The 22,858-nt window shown below is 48.9% G+C and overlaps 1 protein-coding gene across 2 annotated transcripts; it reads left to right on the top strand.

Annotated features, from left to right (window-relative positions):
* Window positions 1-2,220: 2,220 nt before the first annotated feature.
* On the top strand, window positions 2,221-22,609 carry TNFAIP2 (TNF alpha induced protein 2). 2 transcript variants are annotated; one of them, XM_087747787.1, is made up of 13 exons: window positions 2,225-2,288; window positions 5,864-6,062; window positions 9,319-9,673; window positions 11,681-12,308; window positions 13,939-14,053; window positions 15,327-15,452; window positions 16,293-16,393; window positions 16,483-16,581; window positions 16,777-16,900; window positions 17,871-17,993; window positions 18,875-19,030; window positions 20,196-20,317; window positions 20,736-22,609. In XM_087747787.1, exons 3-13 carry the CDS (start codon window positions 9,331-9,333, stop codon window positions 20,875-20,877), a joined length of 2,079 nt encoding a protein of 692 aa, XP_087603913.1. In that variant the 5' UTR covers window positions 2,225-2,288; window positions 5,864-6,062; window positions 9,319-9,330; the 3' UTR covers window positions 20,878-22,609. The 2 variants fall into 2 exon arrangements, with proteins under 2 accessions (XP_087603912.1, XP_087603913.1); XM_087747786.1 differs by lacking the exon at window positions 5,864-6,062 and having other exon boundaries at window positions 2,221-2,288.
* Window positions 22,610-22,858: the final 249 nt, after the last annotated feature.

The following is a 22,858-nucleotide window of genomic DNA, read 5'->3' on the forward strand; positions in this document are numbered from 1 at the left end:
CTTTCCCACATCGCTCACTGCAGGAGTCTCCTGGAGTCAGGGCCTCCTGTGTTAAGCTAGGGATGAGACATTGGTCTCATAAAACAGTAGCACTGCTGCTGAGCCAAATGCAAAGACCCCCTGAATATTTACAGAGAGGTTTCAGTGGGTCTGAGACATGTGTCACTGAGCCACTTCCCACTGCAGATTGGCAGCACACCCGGGGACAGACACCCCTGCGTCCCGCAGAGACCACATAACCAAGGACGTGAGAAGCAAACCAGCCCCAGGCTCCTCCCTGCATCCAGAGCAACATCCTCTGCTTTCAGACAGCCACGAACGTTGCCTGCCCAGCCATGCCCAGAGCTACATGTGTGTAACCGCTGGGCCATGCCAGCCTCCCCAGTGCCTTCCAGGAACCACATCCCTTTGCCTCTTGCTCAGAAAGCGTCACTGGATCCAGCACCAAGCTCACCTCCAGCTGCCCTGTGCTGCCCCAAAACCGGCTGTAACTGCAGACGGCAGATCTTGCCTCTCCCCTTCACATTGCCATTGGAGGAGGTGATGAAGCACAGAGAAAGTTACTGCTCTTCAGGGACAAATCTCATGCCATTTCATGTTCCCAATGATTTTCAGACTGATGTGGCACCCAGCATTTCTGTCCCATGACGATGTTTTTTTCTGGCCACTGGTTGTCACGCAGCGAGGGGACTCAACCCTGGGGCAATCCCAGAGGGGGACCCTCCGCCCAGCTCAGTTGCAGGCTGGCCTGACATGAATGAGTGTTTTCCAGAGACCGGAGATCATGGGTTTGCCCATCGGGGCGGCCCCTCCGCTTCGGCTTCCTGTTTTGGCAAATATTGTTGGGGGGGAGGGTTCTTCCCTGGTACCATGAACTTTCTGGGGAGAGAGTACCAGAGAGGAAAGCAGCAGCCCCGGTGGGCAGGATGCTTGCCGAAAGGCACAGACTGGGAGAAGCATCTGCTCTCTGGCACCGTGCCCGCTCAGCCGGGCACCCCCTTCCAGCACAAATGTTGGCCCCAGACCACGTCTGCTGCTGGGACCCCATGCTGGGCCTGCATAGCCCCCCCAAAAGTTGTGCAGCTACACAAGCGCTGAGTGCAGGCATCAGCAGCATCGTGAAAGCTCACGGTTCACACTCAGCTTTAAGTCTCTGGACAGTTTTTTTGCACTTTGTATTAGATCACAGCTATCAGATACAAAACAGAAATCGTCCTGGGCACAGTAACCAGGCACCGGGACCTGCTGGCTGACCCCTCCCTGCCCCACAAGAGCTTCCCAGAAAGGAGAGAGGAGGTCAGGCTCTGCAGGACTACGATATTTTGATTTTTTGTCTGCAGGGCAGCTGCTTCAGCCCAGATCTCACCCATGTGGATGCAGAGGATGCTCCACATTAAGGCTATCTAGGCAGGGGACAGCACAGCCCTGGCAGCCTTCACAGATCCTCTGCAATAGCCCCCCACAGCCGTTGCTGTCACCCAGCCATCCCCTGGCCGTCCTCCAGCCATCCCCTGCCGTGGCAGCACACGCTTCCCCAGTGCGACAGGCTCACCGCACCTCCACAGCCAGGGATGTGGGTGCCTAGGAAATCAGGAAGACAAATGTCCCTTCTGCAAGGTTCAGAGGCTTTGGGGTGAGGAAGGGAGCCTGTGTCTCCCAGCTCTGAGGCAGGGACTCAAACCATCATACTGAAGGTGCTTGATGATATTAGTGTCTCCTGGGAGCACCGCGAGCCCCACTCTGGGGAAGGCACTTCACCGTGGGCACGACGCACGACCCCAGTACGGCAGGTTGTGCTTTCAGGCACATGTCTCATCCCCGCCAGCCCGGCCACGGCTAATGCCCTGCTCAGGGAGCACAGCTTTTGGAGGCATCTGCTCCATCCCTAGCACGGGGTTTCCAAGGCCTCAATGTGGGACAGACACATCCTATACACAAACCCCTGGGGCAGCGAGCCCAGGGTGCCCCATCCACGGGTCCATCAGGCCGCGACGCTGGGGCTCAGCTCCTCTCCGGGGACCAACCTGGGGCAGACACCACCACGACCGGGGCCAGTCATCCCCCTTCCGCGGGGACTTCTACCCCATCGGAGGGGATTTCTCGCTTCCCGTTGGCTTGAACCCATTTTTGGAGGGAGGTGCAGCCGGAGTTTCCCAGCCACCGGGCTCCCTGGGCGGCCGGGTCTCCGCCTCCGCGCCCTCCCTCCCCTTATAGCCGGGCCGCCCCGGGGCTCGGCCGCCAGCACCGCCCGCCGCCGCGCCGCTCGCCCGCCCGGGACCCGCCGCAGAGTAAGTCCCTCCGTGCCGCCGGTCCGTGCTGCGGGGCTCGGGGCTTTCCCCTTCTTCCCTGCCCGTCCCGCTTCCCCCGCGCCTCTGCCCGCCTCCCGGCTCACTTGTTGCGGGGCTAGCGGGCGCGAAGGCTCTCTGTGGTAGCTGAGAGAGGGGAAAAATAAGTGGAAAGTGCTAAAAGGATAGACTCCCGGACAAAGCGACAGATTTCAGCCCCATCTTGTAATTACCAGAATAGAGAATAAATCGAACTGCTGCGAGAGGGACAGCAGCTCCAGACACATCCCAGGGCTGGGGACCGCAAGAATGTGTGTCTGGCAATTGCATTGCGTGGCAGCTGGGTCTGATTTCTGCTGCTCATCCCCCAGATTTCAGGGCATGAACACAGGCTGCGAGCAGTGACTCCTGTTACCCGCCCCCCCCAACCCCTTCCCCAAAATCGGGACGTAGGTCTTGGGCGCCAAAGCATCCTAAACCCAGATCAGGCATCGGGATCTGGGTTCACCGTGGCACTTCCCGCCCCCTCCTCTTTGTTGCGAAGGAGTGGTTTTCTCCCAAATCACAGGAAAACATTATGGATTATGTGGATTACAATTCACGCAGCCCAACTGCACTGGAAAAACACCATTTCAGTGCCTGGATCCTGTACAGCCCCAGGCAGCCTCTGTACCCTGCACGCTACCAGGGTCATCATGCTGAGCTGGCGCATTTCTGCATCGCCATGCTTGCTGTTTTGTGACTATTTTTTTCCCAGTCAGGGAAGTCCCACTGCCCCTAGGACCTGCCTTTTCCCACAGCGCTGAGGAGCCCCTCGAAATTCCCTCCTACCCTTGGGCAGCCGCCCCACATCCACCACGTCAACTGCTCAGGCACAAATTGAAGGGTTCAACCTTAGGGTTAGGATCCTCGGTGTGTTTAAAGTAGGATTTCTTCTTGAGGCTGCTGCAAAGTAAGGAAGAGACTTTCTGTGACTGGAGCATATGGCTGATCTAGAAGCCATGGTCCCTCACCATCACGCCCAAGTTCCGAGCAGAAAACCTGAAGAAACAGTCATTCTTCAAAGCATTCAACCACCGGCCCCACCAGGGACTTTAAGGCTTGCCCGTTCCAATAGAGCTGATCAAACAGGAGCAGGTAGCTTTGGAAAAACTCAGGTTTGGGTTTGCTTCTGTCACCTTCTCTGTAGAAAGAGGCCTGGAAAGCCAAAGAGTCTGAAAGTGCCGGCAGAGGCGAGTGCTCCAGGAGCTCTAGGTCTGGCTCCCAGGGAATTTGTGTATCTTGTCAGCCACTGTTAGCTCTATAAGTGAACTTTGCAAACTCCAAGCCTGAATGCAGGGTTTGGCTTTGGGAATAGTAATGGCAAACCAAAATCTTAGACAGCAGCGGCTGGTTTGTCTTTCAGCGGCAGCAATTTAAAACGATACTGCCCAGATTTGAAGCGAGAAGAAAAAGGAGCATATTACACTGCGTTTTCTCTGCTTTTTCCTGATAACAATATATATGTGTAATTTTCTTTTCTCTTTTGCTGTTTGAAAAATTCTCACTAACAACAGGAGATGCTGGTTTACAGGACTGTTTTCAGTTGTGCTTCAGTAATTTAGGGAAACCAAATTCTCATTTAAAAATGACAGGGGTACTGTGTAGCTCTATCTGCGCTGTTCCCCAGACAGGTGATAACATGGTTTAATGCCAGTTTAAAGCATCTCACACCAGGTGAGGTGCCCTGAGATCCTCTGCCTGGTCTGCCCCTGCCATTCCCCTAGGTCCCTTGGGTCCCCCGTCACCCACAGCCCCATGGGGGTGTCTGGCACTGCTAAGGCACATGGATCAAGTCCCTTGGGGAGGCTCTGCTTCTTTACTGGAGACATAGGTTTTGTTTCCCCTCAGCTTTTGACTCCATTAGGAGCAGAACTTGGCCACCATCAGGATGGTGCTGGACCACATAGGGTGGTGGGTGTCCCGTAGGGGTCTGCGGACAGGAGCATGGATTTGAGCAGCACAGTAAAATTTCAAGGTGGGTGTGTTGGTGGCCCAGCTCATCTATGGACTGTGATTTCCCAGGCAGAGCCATGTGGGAGCCCACAGCTTCACAGTGTCTCCATTCAGTACCCAATCCAGCTAACAAAAATCGGTAGGAAAAAACCCACCTCCTAGGAGGGCTTCCCAACTTGCAAAGATTGGGGCTGGCATCTCCGTAGACTCTTTGCTTTGATTTATTAGCAGCTTATTTAGGTGTCACCGCATAGGCCGAGCTACACTAAACTCAGACTGGCTGTACTGCTTTGTTGCTTCAAAAGATGGTTTGACCCAGTGCGATTTTCTCGTGTGGGCAGGGGTGACACCACTTCCATGGAGAGCGGGGTCAGGGGGGAAGAAAAGGCTGATGCAAATGCAGAGAACAAACTTTGCTAAATAACTTTGGATTTCTGAGAGGCTGTGGGAGAGTGGGGGATTTCCACTAAAACAAGAAATAAATCCTTTTGACCTACCATGTCAGCAGGCTGGAGAGGACTAAAAATCCAAACAAGTGCTTGTTAATACTGGCAGCAGCTCAGGAAAAAGAAGTCAAGAAAAAGATCAGCAAAAATTTCAGAATAGGGCTAATCAGTAAGTCTCTTCCCTTGAGTGCTCGCTGGCACACCATGAGCTGGCCTTCACGAATGAGCTCATTCCTAAGCATGCGGTCTGAAGGTTATTTCCTTCGAGGAGGAAAATGAGAAAATGGGAAGCCACCATGCCCAGCATCCAGGTTGTGTCCTTCTGTGTCGTGGCTCTGCTCCAGGTGTTTCCCTCACCCTTGCTGCCCACCCCAGAAAGGCTCCAGCCCAGGGGTAGGCACTGTGATCAGCACCATGTGGAGAGCTTGCTGGGTCCCTCTCCGGCCACGCTGGCAGTCAACAGCACCGCTGTCCTAATGGTACAGGCCCTCCGCATAGGGAGCAGAGGGTGCTATGCGTGCTGTGCTGTTCTTCTGGTTGGAAACCATAAGTTGAATACATTATGTCAAAAATAATTGGAGCTAAAGACTCCCCCCCCCCAACTATAGTGCCACATAATAATAATAATAATAATAATAATAATAATAATAATAATAATAATAATAATAATAATAATGAGGAGGAGGAAGATGATGGTAACAGTAAATTAGCAGTAAATTAGTAATAATAATGAGCTGGGATCTGTGTCAAGTCTTTACCTTAAATCATAAAATTTCCCAAGACTTGAATTTGAGCTCTGTGCCTGAGAAATGATTCAGCATTTCCCAAAGCATTAACTGCTAAGATAATTTGGAGCCCGCTGGAGTTTTAACAAGCTTTGATTTGCGAGCAGAACACAGGTGTACAGGAGCAGCCTGTGGCCATACGAGCCAGAGCTGAGCTCCTGGCGTGTCCTGCCTGCCCCAGCGGGCAGGAGCGGATGCTGTGGGGGGCACAAGGAGCAGCACCGGCACAGGCGTCTCCTGCCCGTGGCCTCCAGCCCTTACCCGTGCCATCTCCTTTTAGCTGAGTGTTTCTTGTAGAAAGTGAAGTGGGTTCTTTTTCTCCAAGAAAGTTTCCTATAGGCATTTCTTACAGGAAGTGCTTGGCCATCTAATGATAAAGAGAAGAGATGGAGGGGAGTTTTTGGTACCACTTGCCATGAGCGACAGAGGCTGCATTTCAAGGAAGAACTGGGAGTTGGGGTTTACTGGTTTTTCCTGCTGCAGATACAAACATATGCAAAACAGCAGCGGCCAACTGATAAACACTGGGCAAGCATTCAAGCTGGCAAAATGTGAGTAAGCATGGTAGCTATTGCATTGACAGCCTTATTCAAATGCTTAACTCCTTCGGTGTCTATTAGTTCAAGATAAAAAAGCACACCCGGACATGCCAATATTGCCAACGGGTCTCACGCTGCTGATGTGCAGCCCCTGGGTGAACACACTGGAGCTGATTTTATCTTTTTTCTAATTTGGCTGTGGGACTTTTTCAGACAGGTCAGGGCACAGGGACGCTGCAGATGATGGCTCGGTGCGCTCCGCAGAGGGGCCGCAGGGGCTCGCCTGGGCTGCAGCCCCTGGCAGCATGTGCCCAGCTACCCGCTTGCCTTCTGGGCATCGCTAGCCCCCATGCCCGGCTTTTTCAGAGCGTTACCAGGACAAAGTTCTACCAGCCATTAAAAAATAAGCTTTTAACCAATTTAATTGTTCCCTTATGGACTCTTTTATGTGCAGTGTCATTTCAATGGTCTTCAAAGATAAATGACATTCATCTTAGTATTGAAGAAAAAGTAAAACCATTTTGAAATCCAGCTTTCTGATCATCATTCATCAAAACAAAACACTCTGAAAGTCACCTTTGGCTATAGGAAAGGGAGAGGTACTTCCTTTCTTTAGAAGGAAAAAAAAAAGAAAAGAAGAAGAATAAATGCTTTGTTTGGAATAATAGGAGAGAGAGAGAAAGGACTCAGTCTGTGCTTGAACAAACAGGAAGGAAGGGATTTGGCAGAATGAATATAAACATAGCATCTTATTGGGAAATGCAGGCTAGGAAAATAGCCTTACAAAAATTAGGAAAGTCCCAAACACTTACAGAGAACGCCTGTTACCACGATATTTTTTTGTAATGGAAATGTAAGAAAAAGGAGTTCTTTTCGCCCATTTTTAGGATTCTAATGGGGCATCCTGACTCGAGTACTTAGAGTGAACCGCAGGGATTTTTTCCTCCCTCCCTCCCTCCCCAGTAAGTGTGCTGGGGAAGAGGTAGGTGCATAGCTCCAGCTGTGACTTGCTGCCGCTGGGCAGTTCTGGTGCTCGGGCCCCTTTTGCTCACCCATGCAACCAGCCCTGAGCCCTGGGGTACGAGGGCTCCGACCCAACGCCTCTGGGTAGCCACTGCTGTCCTGCTCAGCCGCAGCGGCACCTTAGGTTTAGCTTCACACATTTCCCCGGGTCACAGACCACCAGTTCAGTGGAGAGCCAGCCAGATCATGCACGCCCTCACCTCTTTCTCTCCTTCCCACATGAGTTTTCATCTTCATTGTGTTTTAAAAGCAATAGCATTACTAACCCTGAACGTGACCTGGCAGCCAAAGCGCAGAGAAGGAACACTTTCAGCAACACCAGACTCTAACTGCTCTCTATACCACCCGGCTGCTACCACTAACTTGATGCTTCAAAGCTCTCCAAGCTGCCAGGAGACAGCAGGAGCGATCATAATTAAAACGGAAAGCCACAGCCTTCCAACCAGTTTGCCTAGAAATAAGTATCACAGTTTCTATCAGCATGATACATACCAACAGTATAAACTTAACAAGGGTGTTTGAAGATCACGACATTGTGGCCTTATAACTGAAGCCAGACTCTTCCTTTCCTTAAAGCCTAATTCCTCTGCCCTTACGCAGTACAAGTAAGCCAAAACTTGCCTGAGAGTTCTTCATACAGAACTGCGCTGGTTTCCCAGAAAGTCGCTTTAAAAAAGTGTTGTTAGAACAAGGATTGGAAACTATGAGTCACTTTATTTATTTACAATAATTATATAACTATAATCATTATATAAATGAATATAATTATGCAAATAAATATATAGCAATATAATAAATGATAAATATACATAAAAAATTCTAAATATAAATACTAAGGTGTTGTTAGAATAACAAATTTCTATTGTTAATTATTTGTAGAGCAGAAGCGTTGGTGGTAGAGCAGGACTCTGGCAGGATAATGTCTGTTTAAACAAGGCTAAACCACGCCGCTCCTTGTGCCTTGTTCCTGTTTGCCCCTCAGCCAGGCGAGGACAGCTCTGGACACGCAGCAGCCCTGGTCACTAGCACTAGTTTCATTTAACAGCTCTGGGAAAAGTCCAGTCTGGTTAGTCCCTGCTATCAGAAACTTGCCCCCTCCACCACCCCATTTCACTAGCATTTCCTTCTGTACAAGCCACAGCCCCCACTACAGCCCCACATTTCAACATAAACAGATGGCACAATCATTGCTCCCAGGTATTTGAAAACACCCAACAAGTTACACTGAAGTTGCAACAAGCTGCGCTGAAGTTTCCTTATCTTGGGATGCTGTAGTCACCCTGGGACTGTTTTGAAAATGAGATTATGTAGTCTGTGAGTGGGTTTGAAGGGTCTGAATGCATCTCTGAGCTTGTGTCTGCCTCTGTAGGGATGTGGGCTGCACGTAGAGCATTGAAGCTGTGCTTCTGACTGGGATTTTGGGGCCTAAAGTGATAAGCCTCGTGATGCTCATATCAGGAGATATTGCTGTGCTTCCCACACTCCCATCCTTTTAACCATGCTTCTCACACCCCCGATGTTTCTGAACTCAGCCACTTTCTCTGGGAGCTCTCCTCAATAAAGCTAAGACTTTTATTACTGGCTTAAATGGGGACACAGTTAAACCAGCAGGACTTTTGCTCAGCAAAAAGACTGACGAACACCTGACTTGGTAAGCTCGTCTCATTTTCATGCTGTACTTGCAAACTCAGTGTGCAAGTAGCTACATGGGTGCTTCCACAAACAGATCTGCAGCCAGATGAGCAGAGATCAGCAAAAACAGGCCTTGAGGAAGGTGGGAATTGATCCCGATGCCATATAAAGGTATGGGAGTTTCATGGTTGCTTTGAATAGGCACAGGACGCTTGTCCCACCCACCCACATCATTCATGTACAACATCCATGCTCACATCTGTACTGCCACAGCATCCCGTGGGAGAGCCCTGCTCTCCTCTATCCAGACAAGCTCGAGGTCTCAAATCAGGCCATTTGAATCACCCTTAAAATCACTCATCGATTTTCTCTGTTATTTATTAGATCAGAAAGCTGCTTCCATCCTCGCAGTTACCTGAGGTGACGTTGCTCAGGAGCTCTCCTGCAGAGCTGTGCTCCTACCAGACGTGTGTAGCGCTCCCCACACCACCCACACAGGGACAACTCACTCCAGAATTCATTTTTGTTAATGGGAATACACCTTGCCACATTGTGCCGTGGTAGTTTTTATGCAAACTGTTGTTATCTGACCAGTTCTTTCTGGAATTTACAGGCTAGAAGGAAAATGATGAAAATGTTACCTTTTTTCCAAAGTGGTCCTATTGGAATACGCAATGGATCAGAGGGTTGCATTGGTGCAAACACACAGCTTGAAAACCCTTTGACATCAGTAGCTGAGCAGGTCCCTGCGTGTCCTGAACCTTCTGGAGATGCGAACTGGTCCAGAGACCAGGAGAAGATGAAAAGTGAAAGGCCAGAGGCAGCCTGCAGACCCTCACGTGCATCTTCCATCACGAGCAATGGGAGCTGCACCTCTGCTGGGGACAGCCCTGAAAAGGGGAAGAAAGGAATAAAGGGAATGCTTACAAGTGCACTTAAGAAGATGAAAAAGACCAAGCCACCCAGTGGTAAGTGCTCATCCATGCTCCTTGCACCACCTCATAGGCCATAGTTACCTCTAGAGGGGCTGCACGAGGTGGAGAATTGTCCCCTTGAGAAACAAGGGCACTGACAGATTAAAGTGACTTGGCCAAGGAGCCTGGGGAAACATGGGCTGAGGGGAATATGACCTCAAGTCCTGGTCCTTTGGTACCAAGGGCACACTCCTTGAGAAACTGCCAGTTTGCAGGTTTTCTGTCCAAAATGAAATTTATTTCTACCTTCTACAGCACAGAGATCTGTGGGTGGGTAAGAAACCAAGGCATACCTCTCTGCTCTGTTCCTCCATGAAACCACCACCCTGTGAAATCTCCTCTTTCCCCTGGGACAGCAGTGAACAGCACGCATAGGTCTTTCCCAGAGCTGATATATGAACGTACAGCTCCTCCAGTCGTGGGCACCATCCCTGCAGGGTGCTTAGAGAGGTGAAAAAATACCTGCTCAGAGAAACCCAGAACTGGAGACAAAAGTGCCCCTTGGCACTTCAAAGGCTCACCTGCCACCTCAGGTGACATATCTCATTACCTGGTTCATAAACTCAGCAAGCTGTACCTTAAAATAAGTTCATTTTTTAGCCCTACCTCCTTTAATGGGGGGCTTTTCCAAAGTCTCACTGTTTCAATACAAATTATCTCATTTCCAGACAAGCCTTTACCTGGCTAATTGGCTTCTTTTTCTCCATGTGTCAAATGGTTTCCCTAACTGGTGGTTTTCCTTCTCGGCCTTGAATTTGCTCAACTAAATTAACCAAGTCTACTGGTAACAGGGCCTTCGTGTCCTTGTTCTTACTGCTGCATTGCCCCATTCCCAATGTCTTTTTTTGAAATAAGGCAACCAGAATTGCAGAAAATATTCCAGATGAGATACCACCAATGCCTGGTACAATATGTTAACCATTTTCTGATCTCAGCTGGACATTCCTCACTGGGTACCTCCTGGGGTTGTATCTGACATTTTCACCATCATCTCACAGTAATGATTTACTAATTCTCCAGGTATCTCTCTTCCTCCTCCATCTCAAGCTGATTCACATCCAGCTTGCAGCAGAAAATCCTATTTGTTGCTAAGTAACTTTTGTTCTATTGAATTTGTATCTTATACTTTGTGCTATTAAATTTCAGCCCATTTACTATTCAAGTTATCCTGTTGTTCCTGTATAATACACCAAGCCCTCAGTTTCGATAATGTCTCTGAACTTTGTGTAATCAGCAGATGCCAACAGGGCACTCCCAGCTTTTGTGCCGCAGTCTCTAAGGAGAATATGAAGCAAGATGAGTTTCATGAATAATGTACGCTTTCTCCACCCAGGGCCTTCCATACAAACCTTACACACCTAATAAAACTTATTTTGGGATATAACTTCTCCAGTTAACTAACAATTTCCCAGATTGCACTGTATCAAGTAACTGGCTGTAGTTCAGACAAGATAGTTCAATTGTATTTATCTTGCCTGCTAAATGTGTCCTCCAAAAAAATTTCACAGGTCAGATTGTGCCAACCTATTTCTGGAAAACCCACGTGGTATTTCCTCTAGCATATCTTATTTAGCTACATTTTTCAGTCTACATTTTTTTCTAAAGCCATGCTTCTTACTAGAAGTCATATTAACGGGAAGAGGGATAATTAATAAATAAATAAATAAATAAATACACACACACACCCCCCCACACACACACCCACCCACACACACCCCCAAATCTAAATGTTGGAAAAATGATGGGTAGCACATGAATATCTGTCCATATGAAACACTGTGCTAGGTAATCAAATTTCCATTGCCCCAGTTAGAGGCAGGCTAGAAATAATCTGATCTTTAAATAAATGGAACGATTTTTTATATAGTGAAGGAGCCTAAGATCTAGCATTATAGAAATACAAACTTTTTTTTTTAAAGTATTCCAGAGCCTTCATTTTATATAAAATAGAAATTTAAATCTTGACTATTGGATAAAGAAAGGCTGTTCTTTTTTCACCAGTCAAACAAATCATGGATCTCCTTGAAGAGCAAAGGCTTTGCGATGCTGCTCAGCATCTGATTGTCCTGGAGAAGAGCCTGTCTAGCAAAAGTGAGGAGGGACTGAACACCAGCCAGCAAGACATCGAGTCCGTCTATGAAGTTCTGAAGCACAAAGTCTTCAGCATCTTGAAAGACTCCCTACTGCTAGCAAAAACAAACCCAGAACTGCTGCAGCAGGCAGTAGATGCGCTGAAAGAGCAGGAGAAAGAAGATCAGAACTACACGTTGGAGAATCCACCTGACCAAAACATGCAATTTAGACCTAGAAAATGGAAAGAGCTTTGGATGGCTACAATAAAGGAGTCGGTAGAGACTCGAATGAAAGACACAAGCCGTACTCCTAGAACTGAGAACCTCTCTGCAGTTGGACAGAACCTCCTGCACATGGGGAAGACAATGAAAGAAGATTTGACAGTAGTTGTAAAGTACATTAAACAGCTTTATCCTCCTGAGTTTAATGTGTTCAGCACATATGCAGAACTCTACCACAATTATTTTGCCTCCCAGGTGAAGAAAAATGCTGAGTCTCATCTGGAAGACAAGGATATTTACCTCCTCCTCTCATGGGTGCACAACATTTATCCAAAGTAAGTGAGGCTTTTACACATGTTTATCCCTGGTGATCAACACATGTTCACTGGCTGCAAACCAGACATTTGCTTGATTTATGAATTGGTATCACTGCAATGCAGTCTGGTGCCTGGCTAGGTTTTAGCGTCACTGGCATCATGCTGATGCACACCAGCTGGCAAGGACAGTCAGAAGGGACACACTCAAGGCTGCGAGTCTGTAAACCAAGGGCTTTCCCCACCATTCAGGCTTCTGGGCAACAGACATGCACACAGATGTTTAAGGCTTCACTTGTGGGGTAAATTGAGCAGTTCATTGCCCTGATCTCTATTCCAGTTGCAGACCTGAACTCATTCTTGGAAAATTTGGAAATTTCAGCCCTCTGGACCAGAGGGCAACCAATAAATAGAACAACCTGTGATGCAATTATCCTGGGCATGGAGGAGGTTGCTTAGGCATTACCCGCAGTCTGTGCTCTCCTACAGGTTAGGAAACCAAAGGGTGCACCCCTGTGAGAGGACATCATCAGCCAAGGGTCACCCTTCATCTTCTCAAGCCCTATATGTTATATAACTGAAAACATTACTTGTTGTGACTTAGAGTACTGGATGGAGAATCGAGGGCTCTCATTTCTTAGGTGAAAACCAGTAAATGCAGCAGTAGCGTTTCTTCTGCTGTTCTAAAGCCATTCAACCTTCACCTCCACTTCTTCCTTCTTGTGTTTCGTTGACAGTGTGTAATGAGTCAGTGTTGATCCTGGAAGTTTTCCAGAGCCAGTGCTGTGCTCTAGGTCAGGATATTCAGGCCTGAACCAGCATGTGTTTGGAAATCAGTAGCTGCAAGGAGCAGGGCTCAGCCAGAGCAGCACAGCCCAGTGCTGGGGACGGTGTTGGCCAGGGCAGTAGCTACTTCGCGGGGTGTTCCCAGAGGCCAGGTCCAGGTGTCTGCTCAGGGACCACCTCTCTCCACAGCCAGCAGTGAAGGGAGCAGCGAGGAGGAGGAGGGTTGCACAAACAGCCTGGCCCCAGCTTCCAGCATCGTATCAGAAACAGCCCGTGTGCGGGAAGCACAGCGGTGTACCCCCGTGGAGCTGGGTCATGTGCAAACATGGGAATTGGGCGATGCTCAGGGTTATTCTCTGCAGCTCCAGAGGGAGAGGCTGCTTCCAAATCAGCACTCCCACGAGTGCTGGCCTGAGGCCCCCATGGCTGGCAGCTCCCTTCCCTCGAAGCTGCCGAGGAGCACTGGGCTCAGCCAGCTTGTGGTGGGGACATGACAGCAGGGTATGAAACTGCCCACTCCATTCCCAGCTAGCCACAAAATGCCAGCTTTTCATCTGATCACCTCTCTATATTGATGGAGAGAGTCTGTGTCCTGGGACTAGTCCTGCTGCTCCGGGTCTCCCTTACCCAGCGCAGTGGCTGGTGCTCAGGAGCTCAGCAGAACATGACTCCATTCCCCAGGATTGCTCAGGGTCCCACCCCTGGCACAGATTCAACCCCTCCAAATCCTTCCTGGACTAAGGACAATGTACATTTCCATCTGTTTTTCAATGGTATCCTCAAGAAGTGTTAGTGTTTTGCATCAACAGCTGTCTTGAATTACACTGCCCTTGGAAAATGTGATTGTTTGGCTTTTTCATTCCAGAGATATGAGAAAAGATCATGTTTTAGCAGAAGAGTTGGAAAAAGTTAAGCTTGGAAGTCTTTTGCCATCAAGTCTGAGCAAAGAGCTTGAAAAGAAATACCTTGACAGTGAAGAGGTGAGAACCTGTTCAGTCCCTCCTCTTCCCTTTACCGCTCCCACATGATCCCTCGGAGGAGCCCTGACTTGTCCTGCATGCACACTTCTCAGCTGTGGGTCACACACCCTTCTAGAGAGAAGCAAAAGCAAGAATGCTTTTGTTTCTTTTTGCGGGACAGGTCGGCTTTCTGCTAGACGGGACTTGCAGAGCAAACTTCTGCTTAGCTCAGCCTTCTGCCCTGGGAGCCATCAGAAAAGAACTGCTCTATTCTTGCAAACCTTGTGGTAGGAAGGTGGAAAAAAAAAAACAACAACAAATCTTTATGGGTAACTTTCCAGTTTTCTGCTAAATCCCCAGAGGGACTTATGCTCCCTTTCGCAGATGATGGATTCAGAATTACTTCTGGTCTCTGCAGCAGTGCCAGACCTCGGGTGAATGCAAAGCATGCACATCTGGTCTTGAAAAATCTGTCTCTTTGATGGAGAATCGCCTGGCCCGCAGAAAATAACAGTTGCTCTGGTTTTTGGATCACTCTGCCCTTAATGGAAACAAGAAGCAACTTTTACAGTACTCCCATAGCTTAGTGCTTCTGGCATTTTGGGCTGGAATTCCTGGAAAATGAGGAGACAAGTTCCAGGTTTAGCTGTAGCCCGTGATGGTTTGCAGATGGGAGAGGTGGGTATGAGGGCTGCAAAGCACATGAACGACGCACTTGGTGACCAGAGATCGATGCCAGCCACTGTACAGACTATTTCCAAAGCCTTGCTGCACAGCCTGCACGCAAGAGGGGCTGGAGCAGAGAAAACCTGGGAACACTTTGTTTCACTCTCTAGTGCTCATAAGACGTCAGAAATGCTCACGAGCAAGGATTGCAAAACCAGGCCCAGACGGTAGCACTGAGTGTTGTGCACAGGCAATGCGTGGCTGGGGGAATTTGGGCTCTGGCACGCAGAGCTGCCTGCAAGCTTCCCACCCTCTGCTCCCTTCCCCTGCCCTTGAGATCAGCACTGACGTGGTGGGGTGGTGGGCAGGGACGTAGATCTTGATCTTCCTTCCTACCCTGAAATATTCAACTCGCTGTTGCATCGGTGGATATTGTGAGGGGGTTGTCCTTGCTGCTGTGAGTCTGTGGATAAGGCGTCTCCTAACAAGGAGCCTTTATTTCTCAGCCAGGGCTGAGGAAAAAGTCTGCTCAGCCAGAGAAATGGTGGGTGGACGAGTGAAACCTGCGTAAGGCAGGAACTGCTATGTCCACTTTGTGGTAAATGCTGTTGTTCTTCCTTCCCTAAAGGCTACTGTCAAAAATTCACTGAGCAAATGTTTAGATAAAGAAATCCAAAGATGGAAAGAAGACAAAGAACCAGAGAAACTAAACGGACATTTTCAGAGTGAACTACTAGCAATATTTGTTATCCAGGTAATACAGATATATATTAAAAATAAACAAATGCATCCTGCCTGTATTTAGGGTATGAGACTAGCTATGGTCAGTTCAGGAAAGCGAAAGGCCAAGTAGCTTGTGTAGGTGGTGGTGGAGGTGGGTGGTACAGGGCAGCCCTAACCCAGGGTCTGGCATGGTCCTGGGCTAGCACGTGATAGAGACAAACTCCTCTATAAGCAAAACAAGCAGGAAAGCTGCCTTCGTTTCTCCCTGTGTGGTCTCTTCTGCACCCCCGGCCGAAGCCATGCCATTAGGCGCTGGATAATGTAGCAGCAGAGAGACAAGAGACAGGTTTAGCTGAGCGGGGAAGCAGCACGGTGCTGTTGCCCTGCTTGCTCCCGGGGATGCTGTCACAGGCAGAGCTGCTCCGAATGCTCACGCCCTTTCCCCATGCTCAACGCTCTCCCTCCTCTGGCTGCAGAGGATAAGTAGAGTTTACTTTTAAAAAATAAAACTTTCATGCATTGAGGTTGTTGTGCTTAAATTGTTTTTTTTTAATACAATCATATGACGTTCAGCAAAAAAGCAAAAAGCCGAAGTGTCACCTTCCCCACTTTCTCAGCTGTTTTATAGACTTTCTTTAATGCTTCTTTCTTCTTCACCTCTCTCCCCATTTGAAAATGGACCTTAAAATTGGCTTGGACCCACCAAATAAGTATAGCTGCTCTGCGTGGTCCCTGGCTCAGTCATAGGGAGGCAGGAAAGCTGGGCACAGCTACCGCAGTTAAGGATCTGTGGCCTTTTTAACCAGCGAACATGGCCTTTTTGGAGCAGACGGCATTTAAAATGGATCTTGCTTGTTTGTTTGTTTGTTAGAGTGTCTACAGCGGCCAGAAGCGAGCCAAGGACATCAGCATGGCAGTGGGCGAGGAGCTGTCGCATCGCCTGTCGAGGGAGCTGCCTGCCTTCCTGAAAAGGTGCGGTAAGGCAGCGTTGGGCAGCAGGGCTGGCAGAGCCACCCGGGGCACGCACTCATCCGCCTCTCCTCTTCCCGTCTCCCCTCCAGCTACAAGGATGCTTTTGAAGACTTTAAGGAGAAAAGCAAGAAGCACAGATACTACAAGCCTATACTGATTGCAAATATCAACAACTGCTGGAATTTTAGGTAAGGCTCCAAAAGAGAAGGTTTTGCTCCTTCCTCAGCAGGCCACGGATGATGGTGTGATAGAGGTGAGGTACTCCAGAGTGGGCAGAGGAAGGTCCATCTGCCTGCAGAGGAAGGTTTGGAGACCTCTGAATTTCTCCCTATATATCTCTTTTGAGGACAGATCATTCTGACCTTGCTAATATTTCCTTGCAGAGACTACGCAGAGAAAAACATGGCAGAAAAGGATGACAATAAAGCCAGTATCCTCAGCACTCTCAGTGACATTGAAAACAGTGGCTTTGACGTGCTGCTTCAACAGCTGTTTGCCCAGCTGAAGGTACCGTATCCGCGCCCCAGACCCTCCTGCCCCATGGCTCAGCTGTGCCAGTGCCGGGCATGTTCCCCTGCCGTGCTGTTGGTTGCCCAAATCTCTGATTCAAATGCGGCAAAGTTCAGAAGGGCTGTGGGGCAGGTCACCTCTCGGCATCAGTCAGAAAACTCTGAATCACCTCTCCTTGAACTGGTCCTCAAGCCTGCAGGCTAAACGGGTGCAGCTGCATAGGCATGACTGTGCAGACGAACATAAAACACACTGATCACATCTAAAACAACTGCTGCAGGAAAGGAGTCTCAACCAGCAAATGTTTACACTCCAAGCTGCAGGAAGCAATCACGAATGTCATGAACTGCAATTACACAGCTTTTGGCTTCTTCATAAAGGTGGCCTGAAAGGCATTCTGGTTTCTTTCTCTTTTTTTCTTTCTTTTTTTTCTTTTTTTTTTTTATATATATAACACAAGCTTTTTAAGTTAAGCAAGTGTGGTGGAGGGGAAGGCGTAGGAGTCAGGAATGTTCAGCCACAATCTCTCCTGCTTTCTCTGTAGGGCCTTTTGGAAGGCATCTGACAGAGCAGGGGTGCTTTTTCATTTTCATATTTATTTACTGTGGCCAAGAAAAATTGTGGTTGAAAACATCTCATAATGATTCATTTTTTTCCCCGATGGTTCCATCATTCTCTAATCAGACAAGATGGTGTGGACAAAACATTAAAAATATGGAAATAAAAAAAGCATCTCCAATATGAGCCTTTCAAACCCTCAGTCTTCTTCATCATGAGGAACCAAGAAGGAGGCACAAACCCAATACATCCCCCCCTTCCCCTGCCCCTGTAAGTCATTGTCACACGTCCCTGCACAGGACTGCATGCCACGCTGTCACTATGTGGGATACTGTACATATAGAAATGCTAAATATACATGTGCATAGAATTTGTTTTGGGGGAACTAAGCAGATTTCCCTTTTTTCAGCCAATTTATAAGAAGTTTACAGAAAATAAGTGGGACTCCAGCAATGAAATTATGAACGAGATCATTAAAACCACGAGCACACACCTTTCAGACTTTCGGACCCTAAAGGACCCTTTCTACCACGTAAGTCCAAGAAACATATCAGAGGGATTCTGGGACACTGTGTTTTCAGCTCTGATCCTCTATGATTGGAGTTGCCTTGACCCACGTTAAGCTGGCGAGCCAGCCCAGCATTGGAGAGCCCTCTCAGGCAGGATTTCCATCAGCATGCAGTTTACCTAGATTAACCATATAAATCTTACTCTTCTCCAGCAGCAGCAGCCTCCTGTAGCTCTGCTGCATTGTTTGCAGAGAAAACCACCCTTGCTGCAGAGAAAGTGCTCTAGGGATCACCTAAAATATGGCTTTATTTCTGTATGGGTTTGGTTTAGCAATCTTGAAACATGGATGCAATTGCAGGGTTCTGTCTCATGGCTCCTTTGGTTGCCCTAAGGACCAGAGGAGATGGATGCAACAGGGACAAATCCCAGATAACTGAGCCACAACCACATTTTCAGTGATGCTGGGGTATATATGAAACATCACCACATAAAAAAATCTTTCATTTCCTGCCTTTGTCTTCTTAGTAGCTGAAGCAAAATTATGATGTTTTGTGTATTAGAGAGAGGAACAGTGTGAATTCCTGTTTCTCTGGAGTACTGCTACTTCTTCTCTAATGCATGTTAGATCTTTTCCACGCTTTCAACTCTTCCCAGAAGAAAACAACATTTGGAATTTCCCACACTTCATTAGTTTGAGTACAAAGAAATTCTCGGCATCTAGGATGTCATGTAACCAGTCATGGGGAGGTTGGCAACCAGCACTGTTCCTCACGTGTGATCAGCAGCAGGCATTTGGTGGGGCATGTCTTACAACATCCAAGATGTTTTTGTCCTCCATCCACCCACACGGTTTGTTTTGTCCCCAAGCAAAAGATAGATGGATCTCCCTCTCCTTCCCAACAGGCTATCGTTGAGAAGATCCATGCCCGTTTGGTTAAAGATTACATCGTGAGGCTGCTGAAGAGGAAAGTCAGCCTGAAAACTCCAGCACAACAGCAAAACCTGGCCCAACAGATCTCCAAGAACGCTGCCGACCTGGAAGCCTTCTGCACCAGCAATGTACGTGAGTGCTCGTCATGTCCACACCAGCATGGGTCATGGGCACACTGAAAAACGGGAAAATAAATTTTCTGGGGCCTCTCGTTAACCTTTCCAGTTCAGCTTAATTTCCTGGAAGGAAGAATCTTAGGCAGAAAGGAGCCTCCAAGTGCTTGTGGGCAGGAAGGCTTCCCTGCCACCAGCCTGCCCACCCCCAGGTAGAGAGCGATGATTTCATCTTCCTTTGTCCTGTAGGCAGTGATTTCCTTTTGAAGGTTTATATTAATGGGGTCAGAAGATTTAGCTAAATACTGCAGTTCTCCGGTTTCAGTACAACTTATGCTGAGTTTGGGTTTTGACCCTTCCCCCTCGCCCTTGATTTCCCTCACTCTGCTGCTTTTAGGTCAGGCAGGGGCTGGAACAGGCAGTGTGGGGTCTCTGGTACACAAGGATTCCCTCCACCAGAGACCCTTGCTTTTTCTGCATGGTTGAAACACCCTTCTCTCTCCTCTGAGATCACCTCCTTCCTTTCACACCTCTAAATTTGCCTGCATAAAAGTGAAGTCAAGCCCTGTCCTCCACCACCCCATATGTGTTTGACAGGAGAAGGAACAAGCCTGAGCATCACTTGCTGTGGGTGGGAGGTGAGGCAGCCAGCGCCTTGAGATATCCAATGGCCAGAAAACAGGTCCAGTTGGGGCTTTTACCTGAGTGGGAAAGGAAAGGATTTTGGCAATGCCTGGAGATGCTACAGGCAGGGTTGTGTGCAGAGCTGGGAGAGAGCAGCACATGCTAGTGCATTACCTTGCCCATCAGACCTCGTACACATGCCAAGCAGCATAGAACCCCAAGGAAAGGAAAACGTGATGGGAGGGAAAAGCAAAGAGAGTCTGTCGAGGTGGATGCGGAAACCCCAGTCTTAGGCAAACCTTACACCACTTGTGTAAGCAGATTAAAAACCACAACCAAACCAATCCAACTTCTCCAAGGCTGGCACAGGCAAAGTCTGGGCTAGAAACATCACTGAAAACAATGAGGCACCTAAAATCGCTGCCGTGTCCTTGCCCCTCGCCAGGAAACAGCCTCAGAAGCCGGCTTGGCGGCACCCGTGGTGAAACACAGCTCCTGGGCTGGACGGAGGTTTGCACCTCCACGATGCCCTGCTGACCACTTTCTCTTCTGGCAGGGGTCTCAAGCCATGTGGCTGAATTCGGCGCTCCCCAAACTGGCTGAAATAATCCGACTTCAGGATTTAGGTGCTATTAAAATTGAAGTTGCAACACTCGCCACGACATACCCAGATATCCGGTAAGAGACACTGAAGCAGATTTGCAAATACTTGTGCGGAATTTTAATTGAGCCAGGAAACAGTCAAATATTTGTATAGGTGAGGTTCATATAGCCTGAGCCTATAAAAACGGGTGGGGGATGCCTGCCAGGCTGTGGCAATCCCAGTGCGATCAGACAACAGAATAAACTATTAAAAAAGGCCCATTTATATATTCCAAATTCTGGTCTGATTTTCTCCTTTGCCTTGGAGATTCCCTACTCTATCCCAAGCTTCCCGGGACAGCTCTGGATCCCATGTAGGATCACCAGATGCTGAGCTGGCACCTGCCGGGGACCTCAGCTCCTGCCGCTGGGTGGGGGCCACATCCTGGCGCAAGGGACCCGGCACACAGAGATCTGTGGGAGGAGATAACACCTGCCCATTTCTCTTCCACAGCAAAAGGCACCTGGAAGCGTTCCTGTACATCAAAGCCAATTTGTCACGCAGCGAACTCAAAAGCATCCTAGGCTACTTGGCAGACAGTGCAGCATCCACGTCGCCCGGGGCCCCGCTCTTCTCCAACATAAATGTGTCCTAGGCCAAGGCACCCCTTGGCACCCCCTTGTGCCGGACTGTGGGCCAAGGTGGGGATGGAGACTGTCCCCTGGAGCCATGCACAGCGCACACTGCCACCTTTTCCTACAGAAAGCACTTCGTCCTAATCCGGTGCTCAGCATCTCTGTGGGAATTGCTGTCCTCCGTGCACAGCTGGGAAAAGGGGGCACCCATGGGAGGAGCAGTGCTTGCAAGGACCGGGGCTGCTTCCTCCAAGGTCTCCTTGGTGCCACCACGTTCTCTGCCTGGACACTGCCCTGGAGCTCTGACCTCTGTCTACCTCACAGGGTGCTGTGAAGGCCACGTCGCTGACTCCCCAGCTAGCCCAGATCCAGCAGGCACCTCCTATGTAGCTTTTTGTCTTCTAAGGAAATGGAGGGAAACAAAAACTGAAGCCAAAATTCAGAGATGTTGGAGAAGTCCCATGTGAGCATGCATGCACCCCATCTGCCTTCCTCTGAGCCGGGCAGAGGTGGCTGCATTAGGCTGATGGGAGAGGCACCAAGTTTCGGGTCAGGAGGAGCTGTCGCTCAGCCATGCCGGGACCCCTGCCAAACCACTGCGCTGCAGCACCCGCAGATCTGGGGCTTGGAGTGGCCCTGGCTGCATGCCCTGCCCCATGCAGCAGCGTTGCCCAGGGGCATCGGGATTTCCAAACTGGCCCCGGAGAGCCCCGGCTAGCCCTGCAGCAGCAGTACAGCCGGGGCAGTGTGTGCTTCCTTCACCTCCGTGAGGTGGGAGTGCCCGACACCCCCAGCAGCTGCTCACCCCTCTGCAGTGACCCCATCCAGTGCATCTGCACTGGAGTGGCACCCTGCTTACAGAGGGTTAGGAGCAAACCACCTATTGCAGTGGATCGTGTGGGCTGAGCACCGGCATCTAGTAAAGCACTTTGGATGTTACTTAAGCCCTCCTTATCAAGGAGAGGACTTTCCCAGACCCCATTAACATCATAGGCTTGAATGGGTGGTGGAACTGGTCTCAAATGCCGTTATAATGTATTGAGCATCCTGGGTGGTCACTGTTCCCTTGGTCTTTCCCCTCCTGCTGTGAGGTAGATATGATGTGAAAACACAAATGGGTCTGTTGTGAAACTATGTTTTGTTTTTACAGCCCAGTTTTTTGGGAAGCTAATCACTTGCCAAAACAACAATGTGTTTAGTTGAAGACCTTTCCTTTCTGTTTTTCTCTATTTCAACTTTTGTATCAGTCTGTAGAAAGTCGGTCCGGAAGGACGACGCATAATGACTGTGCAAACCATGTAATGTATTTATATGCATATGCAGTATACCATTGGTGTATTTTTGCATCCAATTTTATTTTTTCTCAGTTAGAGATATTCATTTGCAATGTTTATATTTAAACAGTATTCAAATATGCTAGAAAAGTGACTCATTTATTCTCTCTCTGGCAGTTGTTTACTGCGTTGCCACATGTAGTCCTATGTACTCCTTCAAAGGGCCAATTCTTCCACTACTCCCAGCCTGCTCCAGTGAACATCACCCACTGGTTCCAGGTAGGGAGGGTCTTGCTGGACTACAGACAAGCTGGAAAAGCAGAGGCACGCTCTGTTTGTCCTGTGTATGGGTCCCATAGCCTGGTTTTCCTTGCTCTCTGGAGCAAGGACTGTGTATGTGCTATAACAAGGTCCAAAACGTCAGCCTCTAAGCACTACTGCAGTCTCAATGTTGAATAATAAAAAGGTATATATTTGACATACATCTCATCCTTACTGCTGTGGTATCCCCCTTCCTTGCTGTCTCCTCCTGTTCATACAAGTCTTTAGCAGATACAGCCCACCAGAATTTGGCCCCAGCCGGCCCTGTTGGCCCTCATTTGCCCTCCCAGCTCCCATTTGCCCTCCCAGCAGCTGCTATTAAACCTGTGGCTTTGCTGCTGTCCGCGGTGAGACGGATGCAGAAGGAGTCGTCTGCCAACAGGTTATGTGACAAAATTGCACACTG

This window comes from Nipponia nippon, unplaced genomic scaffold (assembly GCF_047370975.1).
Source record: "Nipponia nippon isolate SJK-2023a ecotype South Korea unplaced genomic scaffold, ASM4737097v1 scaffold_11, whole genome shotgun sequence".
Classification (NCBI taxonomy): Eukaryota; Metazoa; Chordata; class Aves; order Pelecaniformes; family Threskiornithidae; genus Nipponia; species Nipponia nippon.